Genomic DNA, 25,429 nt, shown 5'->3' with positions numbered 1-25,429 from the left:
ACAGGGCTCGTTGGTCCTGGAGAGTTGAGCAGCCGAGCAGGGCAGCCTCCCAGTCCTCTCGGGTGGGGTGGGGGTGGGGTGGGAAAGCAGGATTGGCAGGGCATGTCCACACCATGTGATACGTGTCCGCAAACACTTCCCCACAGTGTGGACACTCGCCCGAAAAGGCCGAATTGAAATATTTGAGCACTGCCGGGCACAGTACCATGTTGGTGTAGAGGCGAAGTAGCCAACGCTCCTCTGCCTTATTGAGGCCTTTACAGGGGGGTGGGTATCGGCCGTGAGCGTTTTGATACAGGAGAGAGATCTCCCGAAAAGTAATAGCCGGATTAAAATCAGTATCCGGATCAGGCGGCGAGAGAGGCGATGCCCGGTGGTTAAGCGCGCGGGCGGTAGTGTCCGCTACCTTATTTCCCTCTATCCCCGCATGTGCTGGGGCCCAGATGATGGTGCGCCGGGTTGGGAAATCCCGGTACTCACAACTGTGTAAAATTTGGAAAGCACGATCTGGAATTTGGCCCTGTTCAAAATTGCGGCAAGCTTCTCTTGAGTCGGTGATAATGACTCGGGACGCTGGATCCGCAGCTGCAAGTGCGATAGCAACTTCCTCCGCGAATGTAATGTTGGGGGCACGGAAGGTGAGGCCCTGAACTTGGTTGTTTTGGTGGACAACGGCAGCTGTGTACCAACCCCCATGGTGTGGACCTGCCGCGTCCGTGTAAAATACCCCTGGTCGAGCACCGTACTGCTTGGAAATGGCCTCCGCTCGCGCGAGGCGGCGGCCATCATGGGCATCTTTTGTCATGTTATTGGGGAGGGGGCGAACCTTTAGTGCGAAGCGCCAGGCCTCGGGCATGGATACTCGCTTCTCCTCTTGGGTTGTGTAATTGATGTGGAGGCGGGTCAGTAGGCGGCTACCCGCACGTGTTTTGCTTAACCGCAAGTATTGATTGCTGAGATGAACCGCGCGCAGCTCCCCAAAGGTGTTCGTCATCCCCAGGCCGAGGAGACGTTGGTTGGATGTTGCAATTGGGAGGTCGAGAGCTCTGTTATAGATTTTTTGGGGAGGCGAGGCGATTCGGTTTGCAGCCTTCGGGCTGCGGCCGTGTATTTGTTTTTTCAGCCAGCGTCCGTTCCGGCGGACGCGGTTGTTGCGACGCGCGTCTTTACTCTCCCTCTTTTACTCTGTCCTCTTATCTTTCAACTCTCTTCTGTCTGCACGTGGCAGCGGTGGTGGCTCGGCTTGCACCGAGCCCTGCACGCTTTTCTGGCAACACGACTCAACTTGCACAGAAACTTCGGGACCAGTATCTGTGTACAGCCCAAGACCCCCGTGGATCTGCGTACTCTTATGCAGGCAGAGAGAACACGGAGCTGGATCAGCCTTTCCAGCTCCATGATCTGCGGGCGGCTCTCGCCAAAATGAAACGGGGCTCTGCGCCAGGACGGGATAAGGTCACCGTCAAGCTTTTGACGAACCTGCCCGACTTGGCATACCAGTCCCTCCTGGAATACGTCAATGCGATTTGGCGCGGGGACACCCCCCTGCCAATCTAATGGAAAACGGCTTTGGTCACTTTTATTCCTAAAGCTGGCAAACCAATTGACGCAGATAACCTCCGCCCCATCTCTCTCACCTCATGTGTGGGCAAACTAATGGAGACGATGGTGCGGGATCGGTTATCTACATATCTTGAAAACAAACAAGTCTTTGCGAGCACCATGTTCGGATTCCGCCCACACAGATCCGCACAGGATGTCCTCCTGCAACTCAATCGGGAAGTCCTTGACCCCGTCGAATGCCCCCATAATGACCGGGTAGTACTCGCCTTGGATCTTAAAGGGGCATTTGACAATGTAACACATGAGATCATACTCACTAACTGTTGTGTCCCCTTATTGCTTTTGTGTGTGTGCGCCCCCGCGTCCTCCTCCTAACGACAGTTCGCATCCTCCTCCTAACGACCACTCAATCCTCCTCCTAACGACCGCTTGCCCCTCGTCGCACGCTGTCGCCGGATGCCCCCCCACGGTGCGCCCCCGCACCCTCCTCCTGTTCTGGGAAGCCACTCCCTCCCGTGGACGCTTCTCCACTCCCTCCTTTCTTCGGGCGGCCAGTTCGGCTCCTGCCTCGGTCGACGCTGGTCGCACCCTCATCGGCTTAAAATAAACGAAGTCTAAAAGTACCGTGTGCGTCTTTCGCTGCATTCAACACAGCGACCGGACACGACAGTGGCGACGAGAAAGTGGATTCGACCCGCGCTACGCAACGCTATTGACAAGCCATGGCTACGCGAGGGTTTCCCAATCAGATACCAGAATTCAACGGCTCATCGTGGTCATCGTGGGTTGGACGCCTTCAGTTCTACTTTGAAGCTAACAACATCACAGACCCAGCCTTGAAGAGGGCCAACCTGCTGACGCTGTGCGGGGAGCAGACCTACGATACTGTCTGCGCCCTTATTCAGCCAAGCACACCAGCGGCAGTGTCTTACGACGACATCGTAAAAGCGCTGCAAAAGCACTACGACCCAAGGCCATCCGAGGTCTACAGCCGGGCTCGCTTCCAACGACGAGATCAACTGGGAGGAGAAACTGTGAGCGCCTACGTAGCCGCGCTCAAGAAGCTCGCTGCCGACTGCAATTTTGGAACGCTGTCGACAACAGCTACCGGGCAGGAGGGAGACGCAGCTTCTTCTGCTAACACCACCATGCTTCCCTTGGACGTGATGTTACGCGACAGATTTGTGTGCGGACTGAGTGACGAGTCACTGCAGCAGCGCCTGTTCGCTGAGAAGGACCTCACATTCAGCAAAGCTTACGACATCGCCGTTCGAGCGGAGAGCGCCGGTCACCAGCAGAGAGGGATTCGCCGGAACACCGAGCCGGTACACCAGACAAGCAACCAGGTGCGCAAGCCTTCTGTTGTTGTAAAACAGCTTCTGTTGTTGTAAAATCGGTCAAAAAGGCACAACGCTGCTGGCGGTGTGACGACCAACACAACCCCCAGGGATGTCGATTCCAGTCAGCCACGTGTAATTTTTGCCACAAGCGAGGGCATATCGAAAGAGCATGCATTACGAAACGGAGACTTGCCAAGATAAAGTCACCTTCCCAGCCTAATCACAGCGTCAACGCCTCAGAGAATACGCCGCTATCTGATCTCCATGGAACAACATCAGCAACACCATCTGTGTTGTACGACCTGAACACCATGAATCTCGGCACGCGACCGAAGATTTTTACAGAAGTAAGCGTACATCACCAGCTGATTAAGTTCGAGGTGGACTCCGGCGCAGCCTGTACTCTGATCAGTGAGGACACGTTCCGAACTTCATGGCCATCTGACGCACCCGCCCTGCAACAAGACGACACGCACCTGCGAACGTGGTCAGGACAGAATCTGCCACTATTGGGCTCTGCCAACGTGCAGGTTAACTACAACGGCCAGACCCATACGCTACCTCTGCTTGTTGTGAAGGGCACAGGATCAAGCCTTCTAGGGAGAAACTGGTTTTCTCCACTAGGCGTGATGATATGCGGCATACACCAGACGCCGAGCCAGAACATGGTTGGTAAACATCAAAACGCCGATGCGCTAAGCCGTCTGCCACTAGACGCAACTGTTGACGAACCATTTCCACCAGGAGACGTTCTGATGTTCGAAGCACTGCCAGAACCTCCGCTTACAGCAGGCACAGTTGCAGCATCTACGCAGAAGTGCGCAGCTCTCCGGCTAGTTTACACAGCTGTTCAACAAGGCAACGTGCATAAACTCAAAGGGGACAACTTCGACGCTTACCGCAGGCGAGCTACAGAGTTGAGCACCCATCGCGGCTGCATCATATTTGGGTCCCGAGTTGTGATGCCGAGAGAACTACGCGCACAAGCTATGTCTCTCATCCACGCCGGACATCGGGGCATCGTTGCAATGAAAAAGTGTGCCAGAAGCTACATGTGGTGGCCTGGCATTGACAACGACATCGAAACAGTGGTGCGAGAATGCAAGCCTTGCCAGAGCAGCCGGAGCGCCCCGCCGAAAGCTCCTGTCCCAGAATGGGAAAAGCCAGACACACCATGGCACACACTGCACATTGATTTTGCAGGACCAATTGAGGGCTGCACTTTCCTTGTGGTCGTAGACGCCTACACAAAGTGGCTTGAGATAAGGCAAATGGGACAGACGACTTCGGCAGCAGTCAGTGACAACCTCCGATCACTATTTGCAACGTTCGGCCTGCCGCGCAAGGTAGTGTCGGACAACGGAACACCGTTTGTGTCTGCGGAGATCCTCAAGTTTTATCGCGACAACGGGATCTCATCAGTTACATCGGCCCCCTACCACCCAGCGACAAACGGACAAGCCGAGCGCTACGTAGCCGAGCTAAAACGCGCCCTTGAAAGAGATCAGACAGGCTCGCTGCAGCGCCGCCTTGCGCGCTTTCTCTTCAAGCAGCACACGACGGTTCAGAGCACAACAGGCGAGACCCCCTCGAAAATGATGTTCGAGCGTGAAATGCGAACCCAGCTCACAGCCATCCTCCCCGAGCCAAAGGCAGAGACGTTCCGGGAAGAAAAAGCAATTCCGCGCTGCGGCACGCTTAATGAGGGGCAGCGCGTCCTCGCCCGACAGTTTCTGAAAAAGCCACGCTGGGAGGAAGCTACAATTGTCAGACGCATAGGCCTGCGCTCTTGGCTCGTCAACATACATGGCACAGTAGCACGCCGACATCTCAACCAGCTGCGTAGATTTACGACGCCGTCTGAGAGCTGTCCGCCAGCGGAGAGAACACGTGCACCATCTTCCCACATAGCCTGGCACCTCTTCTCGGAAGAAGAGACTTCGCCCAGGACAGACCTAGGAGACACAGCGAACAACAGCCAGCCTACAAGTGTTTCTCCCCCGAGCGCACAAAGCCAGCGCGCCTCCACGCGTGAGCGCCGACCCCCTGCACGATACCAGGCAACTTTCTAAGGGGGAAGGAAGTGTTGTGTCCCCTTATTGCTTTTGTGTGTGTGCGCCCCCGCGTCCTCCTCCTAACGACAGTTCGCATCCTCCTCCTAACGACCACTCAATCCTCCTCCTAACGACCGCTTGCCCCTCGTCGCACGCTGTCGCCGGATGCCCCCCCACGGTGCGCCCCCGCACCCTCCTCCTGTTCTGGGAAGCCACTCCCTCCCGTGGACGCTTCTCCACTCCCTCCTTTCTTCGGGCGGCCAGTTCGGCTCCTGCCTCGGTCGACGCTGGTCGCACCCTCATCGGCTTTAAATAAACGAAGTCTAAAAGTACCGTGTGCGTCTTTCGCTGCATTCAACACAGCGACCGGACACGATCTCCACTCCCTCCTTTCTTCGGGCGGCCAGTTCGGCTCCTGCCTCGGTCGACGCTGGTCGCACCCTCATCGGCTTTAAATAAACGAAGTCTAAAAGTACCGTGTGCGTCTTTCGCTGCATTCAACACAGCGACCGGACACGACACTAACCTAAGTCACACCGACTGTGGCCTCAATACATTCCAATACATAAGCCAATTTTTAATAGATCGTCAATCCTACATTCGAATTCAAGATAGAGACCATGGTCCTTACCTACTCGGCACGCGGGGAACCCCTCAAGGCGCGGTACTTTCCCCGCTGCTCTTCAATCTGGCCATGATGCACCTGCCGGCCCAGCTGAGTGGTGTCGCCGGCGTGCAGCACGCCCTGTACGCCGATGACATCACTCTGTGGGCCACGCAGGGCAGCACAGGAGACATTGAAACCAGCCTGCAAACAGCGGCGACGATAGTAGACCGCTACGCCCGCCGCTGCGGTCTTCAATGTTCCCCTCAAAAATCGGAATTTGTGCACCTCCGCCCCTCACAGAAGTGCACAACTAAAATATCTCTCTCTCTTGAGAGTGGTCCCATACGCGAAAGTGATGAGATACGGGTACTCGGACTCTACATCCACAAACACAGGCGGCCAGACACTACATTGGCCGAACTCCGTAAGGTGGGGGACCAGGTGGGCCGCATGGTCCGCCAGGTTTCCAACAAACGCGGAGGGTTACGAAGTAAGGATGCCTTGCGGCTGGCAAACGCCTTCGTAACTAGTCGAATTCTCTATTCGACTCCTTATCTCCACCTACGGAAACAAGAGGAGGACGCCCTTGAGGTCATCCTTCGCAAAATTGTTAAACGTGCCCTTGACCTCCCCAGCACTACTTCAAACAGCCCGCTTATGGCTCTTGGGGTGGTGAATACTTTCCGGGAACTCCGGGAGGCGCACCTTACAAACCAGTACACGCGCTTGTCGCTAACGGAGTCGGGTCGCCGCCTTCTTGCTCGACTCCATATCCAACACACCCCTCCAATGGAAGACAGGTTTCGCATCCCGGAACTGTGGAGACGTGCCCTCCACGTGCGGCCTCTTCCAGCAAACATGTCACATGAAGACCATAATGGTCGGCGCCTGGCACGAGCGGAAGCGCTAGCCCGATATTATGGCAACAAAACAGGTGTATACTACGTGGACGCCTCCGGCCCTCACCACGGGGGATGGTACACGGCCGCGGTAGTTCACAACAGCAACACAGTTAACGGCCTCACTTTCAGAGCCCGCAGTGCAACACAAGCAGAAGAGGTCGCGATTGCTCTCGCGGCCTCACATTCCAATTCAAAATACATAATCACCGACTCGCGAGGGGCCTGTCGGAACGTCGAACAAGGCTGCACTCCCTTCCTAGCCTATCGAATATACCAAAATTGCATACGGGATACGGACCCCGCACACCGTCACCTCATATGGGCCCCTGCTCATCAGGGGTTGGCAGGAAACGAGGCAGAAGACGCAGCCGCCCGCGCGCTCTCTCACCGGGCTGTTTTCTCCTCCCCGTCCGATCAGGAACCCGATTTTAATCCGGTCTATACATTCAAAGATATTACAACATATTATCAAAATTGTCATCGCCTTTACCCTAGCCCATGTAAAGGCCTGAAGAAGGCGGATGAGCGGCTCCTTCTCCGCCTTCGCACCAATACATTGCTGTGCCCGGCAGCGCTAAAACATTTTGACCCCTCCTTTAGCGGCAGCTGCCCACACTGTAGTGCAGTGTCTTCTGGCACTTATCACATGGTGTGGGCCTGCCCCTCCAACCCCGCTATTCCCCCCATCCCCAACCCAACCCGGGAGGACTGGGAGGCGACCCTGCTCGGCTGCCACGACTTACAGGCCCAACAAGCCTTAGTCGGGCGCGCCCGGGCGGCGGCAACCGCCACTGGGGTCCCATGCTAGGGACCTCCACCTAGTGTTTGTAAGGATCGGTCCCTTACGGGCTGATCTAAGCATACCTCCTGCTCATTCGTAATAAATGTTTTCACCACCACGACCAGCCAGTTGGCAGGCTCGTGCAATTTCCTTTTCATTCTTCTCTCAGTCGCAACCAACCTACTTTCACAGAGCACATACCGTTCAGGCCTATGAACGCTCGGTCGCTGATGTTTCGAGTACGATTCATCCGGGAGGACAATAAACTTAAATTTTGCTTATTCACCAAATAATAAGCAAGCGCGTGACTATACCCGGAAAACCGGCTTGCAATCAATTGCACGACGCAGATTCTGCCAGAACTTGACATCGTTCACTTTGCCCTTTGAGCGACTCCAAATCACACTTTAACGCGACGGCGTTCCCGTTCTTGTATCTTCGTTGTCGGCGCTGTGAGCGACAAATCCCCGCAGAAGCAACCTAGGTGGGCCTCCTATGTCACGTGATCTTGTTGCGTCATCACAACCTGCCCACCGGATTGTGACCAACCAACCACCGCGTTAGGTGGCCGTTAAATGAATGATTGATCGCGAGAGATTGCTCGGGAAGAGCAACCTGGGACGCCAAGCTCCAACGGTGGCAGCACCTGCCGTCGCAGGGCAGTAGCGCATCGCTTAACCGCTGCACCACTGTGCCAGGAATGGTGTGAGTAGTGCCAGGGATATACGAAAGCCGAGAATGACCAATTCTGCATATATAGGAATTAACCCGTTAGCGCTAGCATGTCATAACCTTAAGGGGGAGTGTAAGTGTCCCCTGCCATTTTTTTCGCCTGTTATGGCTACTCGGAGAACAGAAGGAATGCGTATATGGCCCTGGTCGTCTTCGATAGATTAGCGCATTCCACCGCACAGAAACTCTGCGGCACTGAGGAAAACACTGCAAATTGTCACTGCACGAAACCTAATCCGTTGCACCGCACCGCCAGCAGCGGAATGTTTTGTCAACCAAGTCACACGCAACATCGAACAAGGCTGCACTCCCTTCCTAGCCTATCGAATCTACCAAAATTGCACACGGGATACGGACCCCGCACATCGTTACCCTATGTGGGCCCCTGCTCATCAGGGGATGGCAGGAAACGAGGCAGCAGACGCAGCCGCCCGCGCGCTCTCTCACCAGGCTGTTTTCTCCTCCCCACCTGATCAGGAACTCGATTTTAATTCGGTTTAAACCTTCAAAGATGTTACAACCTACTATCAAAATAATCAGCGCCTTTACCCTCGCCCATGTAACGGTCTCAAGAAGGAAGGCGGATGAGCGGCTCCTTCTCCGCCTTCTCACCAATATATTGCTGTGCCCGGCAGCACTAAAACATTTTGAGGCGGAAGCCTTTAATGCCTTAACGTTGTAAGCAGGAGTTGTCGACAGAAATGTCAGTCTTTTCAATTGGTCTAAATGGTCGTGACGTCACAGTGCGCGAATGTAAAACGGGGCCAATTGTACTTTCCGTAATAACCATGCAACCATTTAAAGGGGTGGTATAGTGATTCTACAAATTAAATAAATTAATAAAACCGAGTAGGAAATTGGTCGAGTTGGGGAATCGAACCAGGGTCTCCGGAGTGCGAGACGAGCACGCTAACCACTCCACCCAGCCAGCTCGATGGTTTGGAATGAACAAGGGCGCGTCTATTAAATACGGTGTCTTCGTTCACTCCCATCTTCCTCCCTTCCCTTACGGCGAGGTTCAGGTGTTCACCAAGATATGCGAGACAGATGCAATTCCTTTCCTCAAAAACCAATTTACCGACGAGCAAGGCGTAGAGCCGAACGGGTGATGGCGTTCTGTGGACTCCCTGGCAGCGTTGCAAGACGCTGTCGCGTTCCACTCTTACACATCAGTGACACAAGCAGCAACACTGTGCTCAAGGCTTTCACCTCACCGCACTTTAGGCCAACAAAGCGCCCCTTGAATTTTTGACTCCTCCTTTAACGGCAGCTGCCCTTTCTGTAGAGCGGTGTCTTTCGACACCTATCACATGGTGTGGGCCTGCCGATCCAATCCGGCTATTCCCTCCATCCCCAACCCAACCCGGGAAGATTGGGAGGCGACCCTGCTCGGCTGCGACGATTAACAGGCCCAACAAGGCTTAGTCGGGCGCGCCCGGGCGGCGGCCACCGCCACTGGGGTCCCAAGCTAGGGACCTCCACCTATGCTTGTAAGGATCGGTCCCTTACGGGCTGATCCAAATATACCTCCTGTCCCTTCCTAAAAATGTTTTCACACCACCACGCAACCCTCTTACTGGCCCAACTACCTGATTTACTCTTCTTCGGATACGTCATCCGTGACGTAGGCCGAGTGAGCGAGAGAGAATAATCTGGTCCACTCAAGGCCGAGATCCTACCCGCCGCAGTGGCTCAGTGGTTAGGGGGCTCGGGTACTTAGTGGCAGTACCCGGGTTTGAATCCCACCGCGGCGGCAACGTTTCGATGGAGGCGATACGCAAAAGGCGCCTGTGTGCTGTGCGATGTCAGTGCATGTTAAGGTTCCCCAGGTGGTCGAAATTATTCCGGAGCCCTCCACTACTTTTTAGAGCGCAGCTCTTTGGCGTCCGTTCCTGGGTTTCGCGTCGTCGTCGTCGTCGGCGTCGGCGTCGGCCTCGTAACCAGCTCCGCCCCCAATGTCATGCTTTTCAATTGGTCGAAATGCTCGTGACGTCACAGTGCGCGAATTTCAAATGGGGCCAATTGTACTTTGGCTAGTAACCATGCAACCAATCAAAGGGATCGTATAGTGATGCTGGAACTAAGTTGGACTGAGTTTAGTTAATTGCTTAATTAATCAATTAGCCTAATTAATATAGAGGAGAATGAGGAGAACTCAGTAAGACGTTGCTCGTTTCATATACGTTGTGTCGAACATCCTAGACAGTTCCAACAATTGACAGGTTAATGACAGAACACGATGGATAGAAATGCAATAATGTAAATATGAAATAGCCTAATTAACCTTTCTAGTTAGACCGCATAAATCTATAAAACCGAGAACGAAATTGGTCGAGTTGGGGAATCGAACCAGGGTCTCCGGAGTGCGATACGAGCACGCTAGCCACTCCGTAATGCCAGCTGAATGGTTTGGAATGAACAAAGGCGCGTCTAGCTAATACGGCGTCTTCGTTCACTCCCATCTTCCCCCTTCCCCTTACGGCGAGGTGCAGGTGTCCACCCAGATATGCGAGAGAGATACATTTCCTTTCCTCAAAAAATAAATTTACCGTCCAGCAAGGCGTACAGCCGAATTGGCGATGGCGTTCTGTGGACTCCCTGGCAGCGTTGCAAGACGCTGTCGCGTTCCACTCTTACAGGCGAAGCTTAACATGTTAACCACACATCAGTAACACACGCAGACAGCCAATGGACGCGTCATTCGCTGGCAGCACTTCATTCATCATTCACAACCACATTCTTAACGTACGCTCCCTTGCCGCACATGCCAAGGACGTACACCACGATCACATTATGCGCCATTCCTCTGTACTTTGCTTTGCTGAAACCTGGATGGATCCCGAAGAGCCTCTCGAAATCATAGATTTCCTATACTGCTGTGGTGCTCGCAGAAACCACAACAGAGCGGCGGGAGTCGCTATCTACTTGCGCACAGGTCTCTCTGCAATACCAGTCGAAATGTTTGGCACGTCACATGAACTTGGCGAACTGTGCGCCGCAAAGTTGCCCAACGGCTTGCTGGTAGTAGCTGCCTACTTCGCCCCTACCGCACTCACGAAAGACGTCGTGCACTTCCTGCAACTCGCATTAACCGTCCATCGATCCACACCGATGTTAGTAGTGGGGGACTTTAATGTTGACATAAAGACAAACAGCAATTTCCTAACACTTATGCGGGAGAACATCCCGTTCCTCTCGCTCGTAACGCGTCCCACGGCTGTGACAACCTCGCGAGGCACTTGTATAGATCTCGTCTTTGAGAATCAAGCATTGGTGTACCAAGTCGAACATATATCAGTCTATTTCTCCGACCACAAAGCTTCATTCATGACTGTCAAGAACTGTTAGTGGAATCTTTGTTAAAGGAATACGTGTGAAAAATAAAAAAAAAACTCTGTGATAGCGCATACATGTGTTGCTCGATTTCTTTGCCTCAATCTATCGAAAAGGTGAAACACCTTTTTGCTGCGCTCAAATTTCGCATTAGGAAGTAACGTAATCGTCGGTAATTTTTTTTGTATCCTTTCTTCTCTCAGTCCCTCCTTTATCCCTTCCCTTACAGCGCGGTTCAGTAGTCCATCGAGATATGTGAGACCGATATTTTGCCATTTCCTATGCAAAAAAAAACAATTCAATTTAATTATTATCCTGTCACTTTTTCACTCATTCCTTCACCCGGAAATGAAATCTTACTTTAGATTTTAAAATTAAGGCCCGCCCAAGCGGGCAGGGCCTCTCAAAAATTACCCTATAGGTTCTTTTATAGGCCCCACCCCACGGCATTGAAATGAAGGGAAAAAAATGGGCCACTGCGTAAAAAGCATGATGATTGGTGATCAGCACGTGGGATGGGGGAGAAGCCAGTGCGACGGTTGTCTGCGTCTAGCGAGTGGACGACACCCGAGCCAACACAACTGCATGAACAAGGGGCACGGTTTTTTCTGCCAGAGATTCGCTTGGTGTCCTTGATATGGAGTTTTGTAATCCAACAATCGAAAAAGCACGACGCACGCGCCTATAGCTATTAATTAACTGTGCAGAAATTCTGCGTATAATTAAGGTGTACCACATATTTACGTATTTGAGTCCAAAGCTTGTTGTTACTGGTATCGAATTCGTTTTTTAGAGGAGGAAAGGCTTAGTAACTGTCACTTCTCGGCTTGCATCTATAGGGTATTTGGTTGCTGACGCCGAGGATGCGGGACGAACTAGGCTTGGGGTCTCCAATCGGGAAACACGCGGAGGTCCGCCGACATGCCAAAAAAAAATTCAGGGGACACTTCGACTGTCTAAAGTGCGTAGAGGCGAAAGCGTTTTCCGCACCACTTTGCCTATGTGACACTGGTGACGTCACCACTGGATGACGCCACACATAATTGATGGCCAAGTAATGACAAATTACTAATTAATGACAAATTACTGACTAATCACTCAGCACTAATTGACTGCTAATTAATGGCGCTTAAGCTTCGCCTTTAGTAGTGGAACGCGACAGCGTGTTGTAGCGCTGCCAGGGAGTCCACGGAACGCCACCATCCGTTCGGCGCGATGCCTTGCCCTTTGAACGCAACGCTTTTTGAGGAAAGGAAATGGCGCTGTAATTCTCAGTCATCTCGGTGGACACCTTAACCGCACCGTACAGGAAGGGAGGAAGTGGCAGTGAAAGAAGAAAGAGGGGCCGTAATGAAGAAACTGGAAATTGTATTTGAGGAAAGGAAATTACGCAGTAACAGTCTCACATAGCTCGGTGGACACCCGTCAAAACGCGGACTCATCTGTCGACACGGCTGCCGACACGGACGCAGACACGGCTGCCGGCACGAATTGCTAACGACAGCATGAGGCATTAAAGGCTTTCGCCTTAATACACCAGGCTCACACGAACCTTCACAGGCCGGTATAGGGTTTATGGCGGTTTAACGTTCCAAAGCGATTCAGGCTATGAGGGATGCCGTAGTGAAGGGCTTCGGAAATCTTGACCACCTGTGGTTCTTTAACGTGGACTGAAATTGCAGAGTACATGGGCCGCCATCGAAATTCGACCGCCGCTGCCGGGATCGAACCCGCGTCTTTTGGGTCAGCAGCCAAGCGCCATAACCACATAGCCAGCGCGGCGACGTCACAGGATGGTATATCTTGGTCTCCCTCGGAATCAGAAAAATTCAGGGGGGCACTTTGTGGACCGAAAGTGCGGTGAATCGAGAGAGAGAGAGAAAAAAACTTTATTGTAAAAGGAATTCGGGGCACGCCCCAGGGTCCCCGCACGACCCCACTGCACTAATGCTTATGTTCCTAAGGTCCATAACACTGGCAGCCCAGCCGGTGGCGATGGTCTGCACGGCCGGTTCCTCCGAGCGCAGCAGGGGCTCCCAGTCCTCCCAGGTCTTGAGGTTCTCTAGGTCCCGCGGGGAAGGGTCCGCCGGGCGGAGGGGAAGGATGTGGAGGGAAGAGGCGAAGGGTTCTGGGCATAGGGTGCATGCCGGATTGGGGAAGGAGGGATGATAGTGTGCTAGGGTAAGGGGTGAGGGGTGGTTAAGATGTTAAGCGTCGCCTCTAAGAGTGGAACGTGACAGCGTCTAGCAACGCTGCCAGGGAGTCCACAGAACGCCATCGCCCATTGGGCTCTACCCCTTGCTCGACGGTAAATTGGTTTTTGAGGAAAGGAAATGTATATCTCTCGCATATCTCGGTGAACACCTGAACCTCGCCGTAAGGGAAGGGAGGAAGATGGGAGTGAACGAAGACGCCGTATTAGCTAGACGTGCCTTTGTTCATTCCAAACCATCGAACTGGCATGGCGGAGTGGTTGCGTGCTCGTCTCGCACTCCGGAGAGACCCTGATTAGATTCCCCAACTCGACTGCGGTGGCTCAGTGGTTATGGTGCTCGGCTGCTGACCCGAAAGACGCGGGTTCGATCCCGGCCGCGGCGGTTGAATTTCTTTGGAGGAGAAATTCTAGAGGCCCGTGTACTGTGCGATATCAGTGCACGTTAAAGAACCCCAGGTGGTCGAAATTTCCGGAGCCCTCCACTATGGCGTCTCTCATAGCCTTAGTCGCTTTGGGACGTTAAACCCCATAAACCAAACCAAGCCAACTTGACCAATTTCCTACTCGGTTTTACTTATTTATGTGGTCTGACTAGAAAGGATAATTAGGCTAATTGGTATTTGCTATTTTTCTAATGCCATCCATCATGTCCTGTCACTCACCTGTCAAGTGATGGAACACAATAGAATGTTCGACACAATGTATATGAAACTTCTAGAAACATCTGTTATTGATGGTTAATGATAGTTAAACATGACTTGCACATTTCGTGATACTAGTTAATGTATGGTTAGTGATAGTTAACACTACCTTAACTAGTACACTGATTAATTAGTGTTAGTTAAGGTACAGGTTCAGTGCACAGTTCCACATGCCACTTCTTAGCTACTACTAATTACCAATTAGTCAGTTAGTCATTCAGTACAATTATATAATCATGAAATCTCTTTATATCTTGTTCCGATGTCTTTCGATTGCACCCGATTAAGTATTGCTTGGCTGTTGATTGGCATATGCCCATATAAGGTATGCGAACCGAAACGCGGACACATTTGCTAACACGACTTGGTCACGACAATATGAGGCATTAAAGGCTTTCGCCTTAATACAGGCCAGCGACCCTATCCTCCGCGCTATCCCTCAGACCCTTCACCAATAGCTGCTTCGAGGAAAAAATTATGAGGAACTTTAGCGGCTAAAGTGGTGAAAGGCGATAGCCTGAGTGCTGCATTCTGCTACGCGATTGTTCACGTCACATTCTGTTGGTGCATTAATTAAATGCCAATTAATGACGCTGAATATTTGCCTTTAGGAGTGGAACGCGACAGCGTGTTGTAGCGCTGCCAGAGAGTCCACGGAACGCCACCACCCGTTCGGCGCGATGCGTTGCCCTTTGAACGCAGCGCTTTTTTGGGGAAAGGAAATGGCGCTGTAATTCTCTGTCATCTCGGTGGACAGGTGAACCAGACCGTACAGGAAGGGAGGAAGTGGAGTGAAAGAAGAAAGAGAAAGAGGGGCCGTAATGAAGAAAATGAAAATTGTATTTGAGGAAAGGAAATTAGGCAGTAACTTTCTCACATATCTCGGTGGACACCAGTCGAATAATGTATTTGAGGAAAGGAAATTGCGCAGTAACTGTCTCCATATTTCGGTGGACACCCGTCAAAATTCGCGCGCAGTGATGTCACGACAATTTCGACCAATCTGAAACGCGGACAAATTTGCTAACACGTCTTGGTCACGACAGTGTGAGCCATTAAAGGCTTTCGCCTTAATATTCACCCGTCCCACCATGAGTAGCGCTGCAGAGCCGGTGCGAAGGCGTTCCACCGAGCGTCCCAAAGCGACCTAGGTTACGAGGGACGCCGTAGTGAAGGGTTCCGGAAATTTTGACCACTTGGGGTTCTTCAACAAGCACTGGCATCGCACAGTACACGTGCCTATAGAATTTCACCCCCATCGAAATTCGACCTCCGTGGCCGGGATCGAATCCCCGTATTTCGGGTCAACAGCCAAGCATCATAACCACCGCGCCATCACGGCGGCGGCTCAGGCTTCTCCTAAGTTTCACGTACTGGAGTACTCGGGCTCGAACCCGACCGCGGCGGCTCCGTTTCAATGGAGGCGAAACGCAAAATGCGCCCGTGTGCTGTGCGATGTTAGTGCACGTTAAAGATCCTCAGGTGGTCAGAAAAATTCCGGAGCCCTCCACTACGGCACCTCTTTCTTCCTTCCTTCTCTCACTTCTTCCTTTATTCCTTCCCTTACAGCGCGGCTCAGGTGTCCACCGAGATGCGACACAGGTGCACCATTCCCTTTCCTCAAAAACCAGTTACCAATTCTGTCAATTCTAGCATTCTTGGGCGCCGCTTTTGTGATTCATCTGTTGAATGCTGGAAAATACCGTCATTAAGATATTGATATAGATGATCTGATCTGCCATGCGTGGCAAAATGTTTAATTTAAAGTTTGTCCAGCGTTCGAACCGAGCAGTTAAAGGTAGCATAAAAGCCAATGGGGTACGTTTTTTACACTAAATAGCAGAGAACCAGAACAGCCCTGAGGATAGATCTGCGGATGTATTTTTTTTATTGCGAAAGCAATACTACTCGCACTTTCAAGCCTTCGCGTGACCCGGCCGCAGTTACGTTTGACCTTTAGCGGAGTGAATATGGGCGACCAACTCGCGCCTTCAGATAGCCCGGCTGCAGTTACGGTGTGTGTTTGCACGGCCGCTAGATACAAAGCGCAAAGCGAGGTGCGCCCCGCCACGTCGCACAGAAACGGCGTCTTGGGCCTAGTTTTCCGGACGCCCGCCGCGGCGCCACTGCTCGGGGACAACTAGGGTGCCCCCGGCGCTGGCACCAAGGGACAACTGCTCGCAGGGAAACGCCGCGACAGCTGCGTCGGTGCGCCCGTTGCTCACTGTTTGAGGGCGTAAACAGTGCGCTTCCAGTGCCTCATTAAAGACTGCATTTTTCAGTCGTCATTGAAAGCGCCGATTATGCCACAAATCACCGCAGCAGGTGGGAATCCCCCTTCTAATGTATGCCTGAACGGCCGCATATACTATGCGCGACCGGGCCAGCGGCTCTACCTCAGGATGTAGCGTTAATGCGCCTGAAGCTTTCATTCTATTTTTAAGGCGGAAGCCTTTTATGGCTCATGACTCGCCAGTGTGTCCGTCCGTCCATGCATCCGCGGCAGCTGTCAAGAATGGTTACTTGAAAAGTCAGTAATGATAGTTAATGGTGTAGTAGTAGATGTACGAACAGTAATGATGATTAGTTAATGATACGTCCCACTAAACGCGCACAATGCGCTTGCGCAGTGCCGCATGCGCAATCCTCAGGTGGTTTAACAACGGCGCATGTGCACTGACGTCAAAAGTTTGCACAATGGTCGTATCACCCAGAGCTCTCTCAGGTGCTCTCTGAACGTTGATCGGGGAAGGATGCAGACCGCGCGCGCTCCAATGTCGCCCGCTACGAAACGCGCTCGCGATGCCATACGGAGGCGTTCAAGAATCGCCCAACGATCTTCAACAGTCGCCAAGCAGAGGGCAGCGACAGAGGCGGTTAAAGGCTTTCGCCTCTTCGCACTTCAGATCGTCAAAGTGCTCCCTGATTTTTATTCACTTCTCGCTACCCCATGTAGACGGTGAAAGAGACGGACACGCACAGCTGGTCACACGCAGTAAATTTCCGCTTCGTGTCACGTCGAATTTTGGCTCTCATATACACAAGTTATTGCAATTTATAAAAAAAGAAAGAAAAACGATCGTTATAGCTGAAGTTGTGGAACTTCATAAGCCCACCTCCAGCCGAGAAAACCACAAAGTACAGTACTTGACACTTTTATTGCATGGTCATACAAGAAAGGAAGGAACCATTCACAGACTAAGAACCTTCCTTGACCTTACTTTTTGTAGTCATTCTCTGTGAAATGCAAAGAACATACCAGAGACCTGTCGCTTGGCACCCACTTGCTTCCTTTCCCTGACAGTCCTTGGCGAGCGATATTTTCAGCCACGTTTCTCGACGCTGTAGTTCAGAGGGAAACTCGTGATTTCTCACAGTTGGCTGTTTTCTGGAGCTTGTGACGGACAGTGGCACACAGCAGATGAGCGGCATCGTGCCCCATACACGTCACTGACCTCCACACACGCATGCACGAAAAGCCCAAAGCGTGCACGGCAGACACGAGGCAAACATTCATTCACGCGCACACGAAAAGTCCAAATCCAGCACCGCAGACGCGAGGCAAACGTGCTCACTCACGCGCACAGCAGAAAATCCAAAGAAAGCACTGCAGACATGAGGAACGTGGGTAGTAGTAGTGGTGGTTTTTATTTTGCATTGAATATGGAAGGCAAACGCGGTTTTACACGAGGCAAACGCGCTCGAACACGACGAAGCAAGGAGCGCTTCGGGAGTCCACTCCCGGGAAACCGGGCAACCTGTCCCCGAACAGTGGCGCCCCCACCGAAAACAGCGGCCGCGACTGTAAACTCCGCCAGGACCTGCTCGCCCATTGTCGGCGGCGCGCCGTGGCTGGCCGCACTTTGCTTTGCGCCTTGCATCAAGACCTCGCTTTGTGCCTTGCATCAAGCGGCCGTGGTGTTTGCCGCGCTGCGCACCTGTGGCGCTACTGCCGCTGGGACGTCATACCAGCTGTAGATTGTTTTTATGCGAAGCATACTACTTTAGCTACCACTTCAGCCCTTCACCGTGGTTATGCGCCTCCAAATCACGTGATACATGACGTCACACCACGTGATACGATGACGTCACGACAGTAGAGAAACGGGGGCCCACCTGGCGCCGTCGCTGTGGTTGTGCGCCTCCAAATCACGTGATACATGACGTCACACCACGTGACACGATGACGTCACGACAGTGGAGAAACGGGGGCCCACCTCGCGCCGTCGCTGTGGTTGTGCGCCTCCAAATCACGTGATACATGACGTCACACCACGTGACACGATGGCGTCACGTCAGTGGAGAAACGGGGGCCCACCTCGCGCCGTCGCTGTGGTTGTGCGCCGCCAAATCACGTGATACATGACGTCACACCACGTGACACGATGACATCACAACAGTGGAGAAACGGGGGCCCACCTCGCGCCGTCGCTGTGGTTGTGCGCCTCCAAATTACGCGACACGATGATGCTTCGCATTCTCCAGGCTTAACCAAGTTAAGCCTCAGCCATTTTTCTTTCTCTCAATCGCAACAACATCAAAACAAAATATTTAAAAAAATTCGCTGTGGCTTAGCCTGGTTAAGCCCGTTGATTGCGAAAGCAATATCTGTACCTACACCATGGTACAGCTGGTAGTGTAGCTGGTGGTGGTGCTTGTGGTTAGACTTGTGGTGGTGCATCGGTTATACAATCCAATCCAAACAAATCCAAACCAATCCAATCCAATGCAATCCACTCCAATACAATCCACTACAATTCAATGCAATCCAATCCAATGCAGTCCAATCCATTCAACTCCAATCCAATGTAATGTAATTCAAACCAATCCACTCCAATGCAATGCATTCAAATCCAATCCACTCCAATACAATCCAATGCAATAAAATGTAATGTAATGTAATCTAATGTAATCTAATCCAATCCACTCCACTGCAATGCAATCCGATGCAATCCAATCCAATCGACTCCAATACAGTCCAATCCAATGCAATTCAATGTAATGTAATCCAATCCAATCTAATCTAATCCAATCTAATGCAATCAAGGTCAAATGAACGTCAATGGTAGTCACCGCCGCGGCACGATGGTGGTCACCGGCCACGGCACGGCAAAGGCGTGAAAGTGCAAGTAGTATTGCTTTCGCAATAAAAAAAAATACCGAAGACGCTTTGAGTCGTCGCGCAGCGGCGGCCGGTAGCCACGCGTGAGCTGTAGACGCGGCGCACTGCGTTCCAAGACGCTTTCAGTCGTCGCGCAGCGGCGGCCGGTAGCCACGCGTGACCTGTAGACGCGGCGCACTGCGTTCCTTCAGTTGGAGTCGCTGCGCTTTTGCTTTCGCAACCTACCAGGCTTAACCAAAGCTAAGCCCCCGCCAATTTTTTTTATGACGCAGGCTTACGACATACGAGAAAAAAAGAAGCTTTCATAAACAACTCCGCCTTGAAAAAAATGCGGCTGTCAAGAATTATCATCTTTTACTAAAGATAACCGGGGTAAGGTGCAATCGATTGAGCTTATAGGAGAATGTTTGAAGAGCCCTGCCCGCTTGAGCAGAGCCGAGCTTTTAAATAAAAAATAAGAATTGTTTCATTCACTAACCTAATCTCCAGCCCCCCCCCCCCCCTCTCTGCTTTTCGTGCAAAACATCACCCCGACCGTAATTAATAAGTAACTAGCGTAAACACTGTGTTGTTTTTAAATTTCTGCCTTAACTTAGTTAACCGTTCGTTAACTATTAACTGTGCCAACTGTGTTCATACGCTTAGGTTAACTGCTCCAAAATCGCAATATCCTGCTCCAAAATTATTATATTTCTGATCCATAGCTGCTCCTAGCACCCATTTTTCTGCTCAAGAGTTCCTCCGCTACTCATATTTTTATGCTCCAAAAGCTGCTCCGAAAACTCAATTTGGCGGTTCCTATACCTTCGCGCAGCAACAAACCACCGAATGAGCTCAGAATCCGGACACAATCTCTGAAAATGTGTGATGAAGGCCGAGTAGGCATTCTGCATTAAAATTATCATGTTTGCAAGTTGAAGTAGTAAAAAACAGCTCAGCGACGACAAGTTCCAAGTTCTATCATATACTGTTCCCTTCGTGCTTCATTCTACCAGGCTCGGCTGTCAGTTCGCTATCGGATTTCGCTCTTGTTTCTGTGCGCTTTAAAATATTCAGCATTATACTCCTAGGAACGTATAGCCGTTAAATGGCGTCAAAGAAAAGCCTTTTCTGAAGCATCTCACCCTAAAGAAGGCGAGCACCAGGCCAGGGGAAATCTTGTACCCATTAAAGAAACCGGTGGGTACCCGGCGGCACTGGGGATCGAACCCAGCACCTCCCGAATGCGAGGCGGCTGCTCTACCACAAGGCCACGCTTCGGTAAAACGCCATCATCATCCCCAAAACCATCAAAGAAAAGGTGCTTAACTTGTTCATAGCATTCGCACCTTAAAAGTCGCACAGTCTGTCAACGGTGGTGACGAAGGCGTGTCAGCGAAACGCAGATAGTCTCGAAGAAGAATAAAAGAAAAACTGCAGCATTACGCAGTTTAGCGTGATGAGAGATCATATATGTCTAAGGTCTCTGCGCCATAATTTCAAACTCGGTGCAATTGCAGAGCTGTTTTTAATCGACTAAAACACAAGCACGGAAAAACTTCGAAGGAAGTTTTTTTATTTTCCCGACCTCACCTTTGTAAATGAGAGGACAAAAACTCCGGCGGAGTGCGCAAAGTGTATAAATACGCATTATTTCTCGCAGCACAGAAAAGATCGGCGTTTGGGGATAAAGGGTGCGGGAAGGATCTGAAACGAAACTGCCCTTGAAGCCGATCAATTTCCGCGCAGAGACGCAGCAGAAGTATTGTCGTCTGCTTTGACGCAGCCTCAGCCGAGCCCGCTGATTGACCACTTAAGCGTGCCCGAGGGAGCGCCGAGGATCTCGCGATTCGTTTGCATAAAGGATTGGGGAGGGGGGGGGGGGGGGCATTCTGTTCACCGCCTACAGCTATGTACACCACCCACGACCATGCGACACTGTAGCGAAATCTTGCAGCCATACAGACAGCGCGGACCCTGGGAACCGCCGCCTCCTTCAAGCGGCGCATAAGAAGCAGGGATTTGGGCGAGCTTCTCTCGAAAGGGCCGTTGCTCCTTATTTTGCATGCGAATGACGTGACGCAGCGCGGATAGACAGATGAAAAGAAAGACGAAAGGGGGGAGAAAAGAAGGAGAAACAACACGGCCCGTTTTTGTTATCTGGATGCGAGAAAGAGGGTCTGGCTGCGCGAACGTCTGTTTCTCGTTCCTGACGGAACAACCACGCGTCCCGTTGGGAAAACAAGCGCTTAGGAGGGGGAGTGCGAGCGGAGAAAAGCGGTTTTTGCAGCGTGTGTGCGTTGAATCACCGAGCGTGTTTGCGAGGTGTTGATGCCGGGGCAGAGGTCGCAATAATATTTTGACCGTTCCTTCGCCTCGCTTCCTGCCTCTCGTTTTGAGACAAAAAGGCAGGCCGACGACATGTACACCCTTTGTCAAAAGTTTGGAGTCCAGGGGGTTTGCTTCTGAGCCACACTGTGTGGTTCGTAATGCATCTCCAGCGCTCCAAATTTCCTGAAGGTAAGATGATTTCTGGTCCTGCCTCCTCCAATGGGTAGGGCTGCCACGAATGCTTCAGGAGTCCCACTACAAGGCTTAGAAGCAAACCCCTTGGGCTCTAAACTTTTGACAAAGACTGTACTGAGCTTGCTCTTTGCATTATAAACGCGCCCTTACCAGCACTAACTGTGCTTGGCTTGTGAAGAGAACCCATGGAGTTAGCCTTCGAGGGTGACTTTTGTGTTGAATGCTGTGGAGATCCACTTAGAATTTAAAGGAGACATGACTCGCGACAGTCTGGCCGAAAATCTTTTGTGTTTGTTTGCTTGTCCGTGGGACCCTTGTGAGTGCGCACCACTTCAAACATTTCCCCATATGTAGCATCCTGTCAAGTGCACGCCGCCAAGCTTGCATCTCCAGCATCTCCATGAGGCACAGCACACGCTCGCTGTAAATGAGAGACTGACCAAGAATTCGTTGGACGCCACAAAGTGGACCTACTGCTTCCCCTTAACTGAGACGGTGGCCCTAGTGGTTTGAGAACGCGCCTCGTATGCGGGATGTTCAGGGTTCGATTCCCAGATCCGCCGTGTACCAAATGAGTACAAGCGTTCCTCTGCCTGGCAATCAGCTTCTCTAGTGTGAAAGGCTTGGGAGAAATGGGTCTTTGACCCCATTTCGAGCAGACGAGACACATTAACCATGGGATTCTTTCGTCACGCAGTTCTTGCATCATCGTCTTCATCCTCGTCACTTCTTTCCCTCGAGACGTTCCCCGGCCTCTTTCCCATCCCCGATCGACAGACGAGGTGGAAAGGACAAATCTGAGAGTTGAAATGCCGCGCTTAGCTTTGCCTGCCTGCGGATGACGCTGCCAAAAAAAAAAAAAAGAAAATGCATATGGCGCGAAAAAAAAAAAAGCGCACGAGGTCGGAGAAGGCCGCACGGGGGCACTTCGTCCCTTGACCAGGTTACGAGCGTTTCGTGGCAGCGTTCCATTAGGTGAGTGCGCCGGCGAAGTGGTTCAATCGGCGCCGCCGCGCACTGGGGAGAAGGAGCGACCGTTTGTTTTACGGCAATTTCCGGCGACGGTGGTTCCCCAACGTGCTCTCCACGCCCCAATCTCGCACTGACGTGATCGCGCGCACCGCCAAGGCTTTGGCTCTGCCTGACTCGACTGCGGCTTTATTTTTGTAGGCAGTGGAATGCCCGGCAGCGCAGCTTCTTCGCGCCGAAATGAACGCGTCCACGTGTTCGATTCGCAGCATTTATGCCTGTTTATGTTAGTAAAGAAGGGGTCCTTATCGCCTTATCGGCGATATTACTAGTCCACGTTTTAAATCAGAAGCGACCGCATTTTTCCTTGGTGATTCATTTTTGTTCGTGCTGTGCTTTCATAGTGTTATCGCTGAGATCATATATGTACGCCGGTGCTCACGAATGAATGAATGAATGAATGAATGAATGAATGAATGAATGAATGAATGAATGAATGAATGAATGAATGAATGAATGAATGAATGAATGAATGAATGAATGAATCTTTATGACGCCATATTGACGGAATTCCAAAAGGCACCAGGCATAATATGCGGTCACGGCCCTTTTCAGTTCGCTTTAGGTAAGCGCAAAACGTAACGGAGAGCCTTGCGAATGTATGCGAACGTAATTGATTTCGAATAGTCAATAAACAATCTAATCGTGAAAATGCACTTGCCTTCGTAGCTGTTTGATTTGAGGACACTTGAATTACCGCACGCGGAGGCAGCGATGCGTAACAGTGTATGCTACCTGTTCGCACTGACGCCTAGCACAATTTTTTTCACGCCAGAACAATGCTATCGCGGATGGTTCTGTCAGAACTGTATTCGCGCAGATCATAATGTATGCTTATGAGCAAGTCACTCCAAGTGTACGGAAAGATATGCACAGCCTTTGTCGAAAGTAAGGAGCCCAAGTGGCTGGCTTGTAAGCTGTAGCTCCCCTAGGAAGTCTTAAGTGTTGGAAATGTAAGCTGGAGAGCTCCTCTCGCATTCGCTAAATTTGGAACGCTGGAAACGTGTTTGACAAAGGTTCTACCGACCTGCCCACATGAAAACGAATTAAACAATGACACTGTTTCTTCCGCTCGTTTCTTAGGTGCCAGCGTGAAAAACAGGTGGGCTAGTTTTGTTTTGATCATGGTCGCAAGTTATGGAATCAATCAATCAATCAATCAGTCAGTCAGTCAGTCAGTCAGTCGGTCGGTCAATCAATCAATCAATCAATCAATCAATCAATCAATCAATCAATCAATCAATCAATCAATCAATCAATCAATCAATCAATCGGTCGGTCGGTCAATCAGTCAGTCAATCAATCAATCAATCAATCAATCAATCAATCAATCAATCAATCACGTGACAACCTTCTCACGCCGTCTTCCCTCCTCTCCCTCTCTGTCGGTGTGCGCAGAAGCAGGCATCGCTGATCCGGCAGCTGGAGGAAGAGCTGCGCATGGCGCACATGCGCAATCCCGACGCCGAGCTACGTCAGCACCTGGACGCCCTCTACGCCGAGAAAGAGCACATGGCCAAGGAGATATTCCTGCTCAGGGAGACCATCAAGGTATGCGACGCCCTCTTCCCCCCTTCTCAACGCCCTTGCGCACTTGGAAGTTAGGACCAAATCAACGAATATGCTTGAATGTGATTGGCAAATCTTGCCAGCTAGTGTGTGCGATCTCTTCACGACACTGATTTTTTAAATCATTGAAGGAGAGCAATTCGCATTGAAAAATGAAGCCTTTAAAGCGGTCCGTCAATGACTTTGGCATGCCCAGAGCAATTAACAATTATGCAAAATAACTGCGAAATATCTTCCTGCGTGAATTCAGTCCCTTCTGGCTTCACCCGGTGCTCTTTGTTTTGCGTTAGTTCTCTAAATTCTAGTTTTAATTTACACTCAAAGCTTTTCGCATTGCTTGTTCTTTGTTCTTAGTTACTCACTTACAATGCCTTTCGAACGAGACCTTCATAATAACCCGGGAATGCTGAGGAAATGAATGCATGGAAAAAATTTTATGAACTTGTAGAATTTCTTTTTTAGCGACTCCAGTATACAAGAAGTACAAAAAAAAAAACTCGCAGATTTATTTTTAAAAGTTATAATACTGCGTAATTAAAACGCGCCAAATAGGACATTCTCGGAACGTCTGAGAGCGGTAGAACTGCGCATGCATATCGTCTTGTTCACACTACATATAGATGGCGATAGTAAAAACTTTTCCGTCACCTGCCGATTTTGCAGCAAAGTACGGCGGCTGTAACTTAGGCTGTTTTGTCGTTAGACTTAGCTTTTGCAAATTAGTAACTTTGCATCGGGCCTCCCGCAACTCTGCCAGCTGATGCTCCCCCCCCCCCCCCCCCCCCCGTTCTTTTTTTTTTTTTATATACGATCTAAACTGTTGTTTTTGCAATACTGCCAGGGTTTGGTAAACTTGTATGAGCATAAATGAAAACTATGAACATTTTTTGCAGTCTTTATGACATACGATACGTCGGAAATTGAAGAGTTAGTAATTCCTTTTCGACGGTTGTGTTCCAACTCGTGTGCAATGTCG

The 25,429-nt window shown here is 51.2% G+C and overlaps 1 protein-coding gene across 1 annotated transcript in view; it reads left to right on the top strand.

The window, feature by feature from the left end:
* LOC149358457 (uncharacterized) overlaps positions 1–25,429 on the top strand; it is a 136,767-nt gene that overhangs the window by 60,614 nt on the left and 50,724 nt on the right. Inside the window, exon 2 of the mRNA XM_089570523.1 lies at positions 24,283–24,435. Coding sequence (XP_089426649.1) covers positions 24,283–24,435 — 153 coding nt within the window. The remainder of the gene's footprint in view (positions 1–24,282; positions 24,436–25,429) is intronic.

This window comes from Amblyomma mixtum, chromosome 2 (genome assembly GCF_055824585.1).
Source record: "Amblyomma mixtum isolate Tamu chromosome 2, ASM5582458v1, whole genome shotgun sequence".
Lineage (NCBI taxonomy): Eukaryota > Metazoa > Arthropoda > Arachnida > Ixodida > Ixodidae > Amblyomma > Amblyomma mixtum.
Note: the sequence above shows the minus strand (reverse complement) of the source record. Positions and strands in the feature narration are given on the sequence as shown.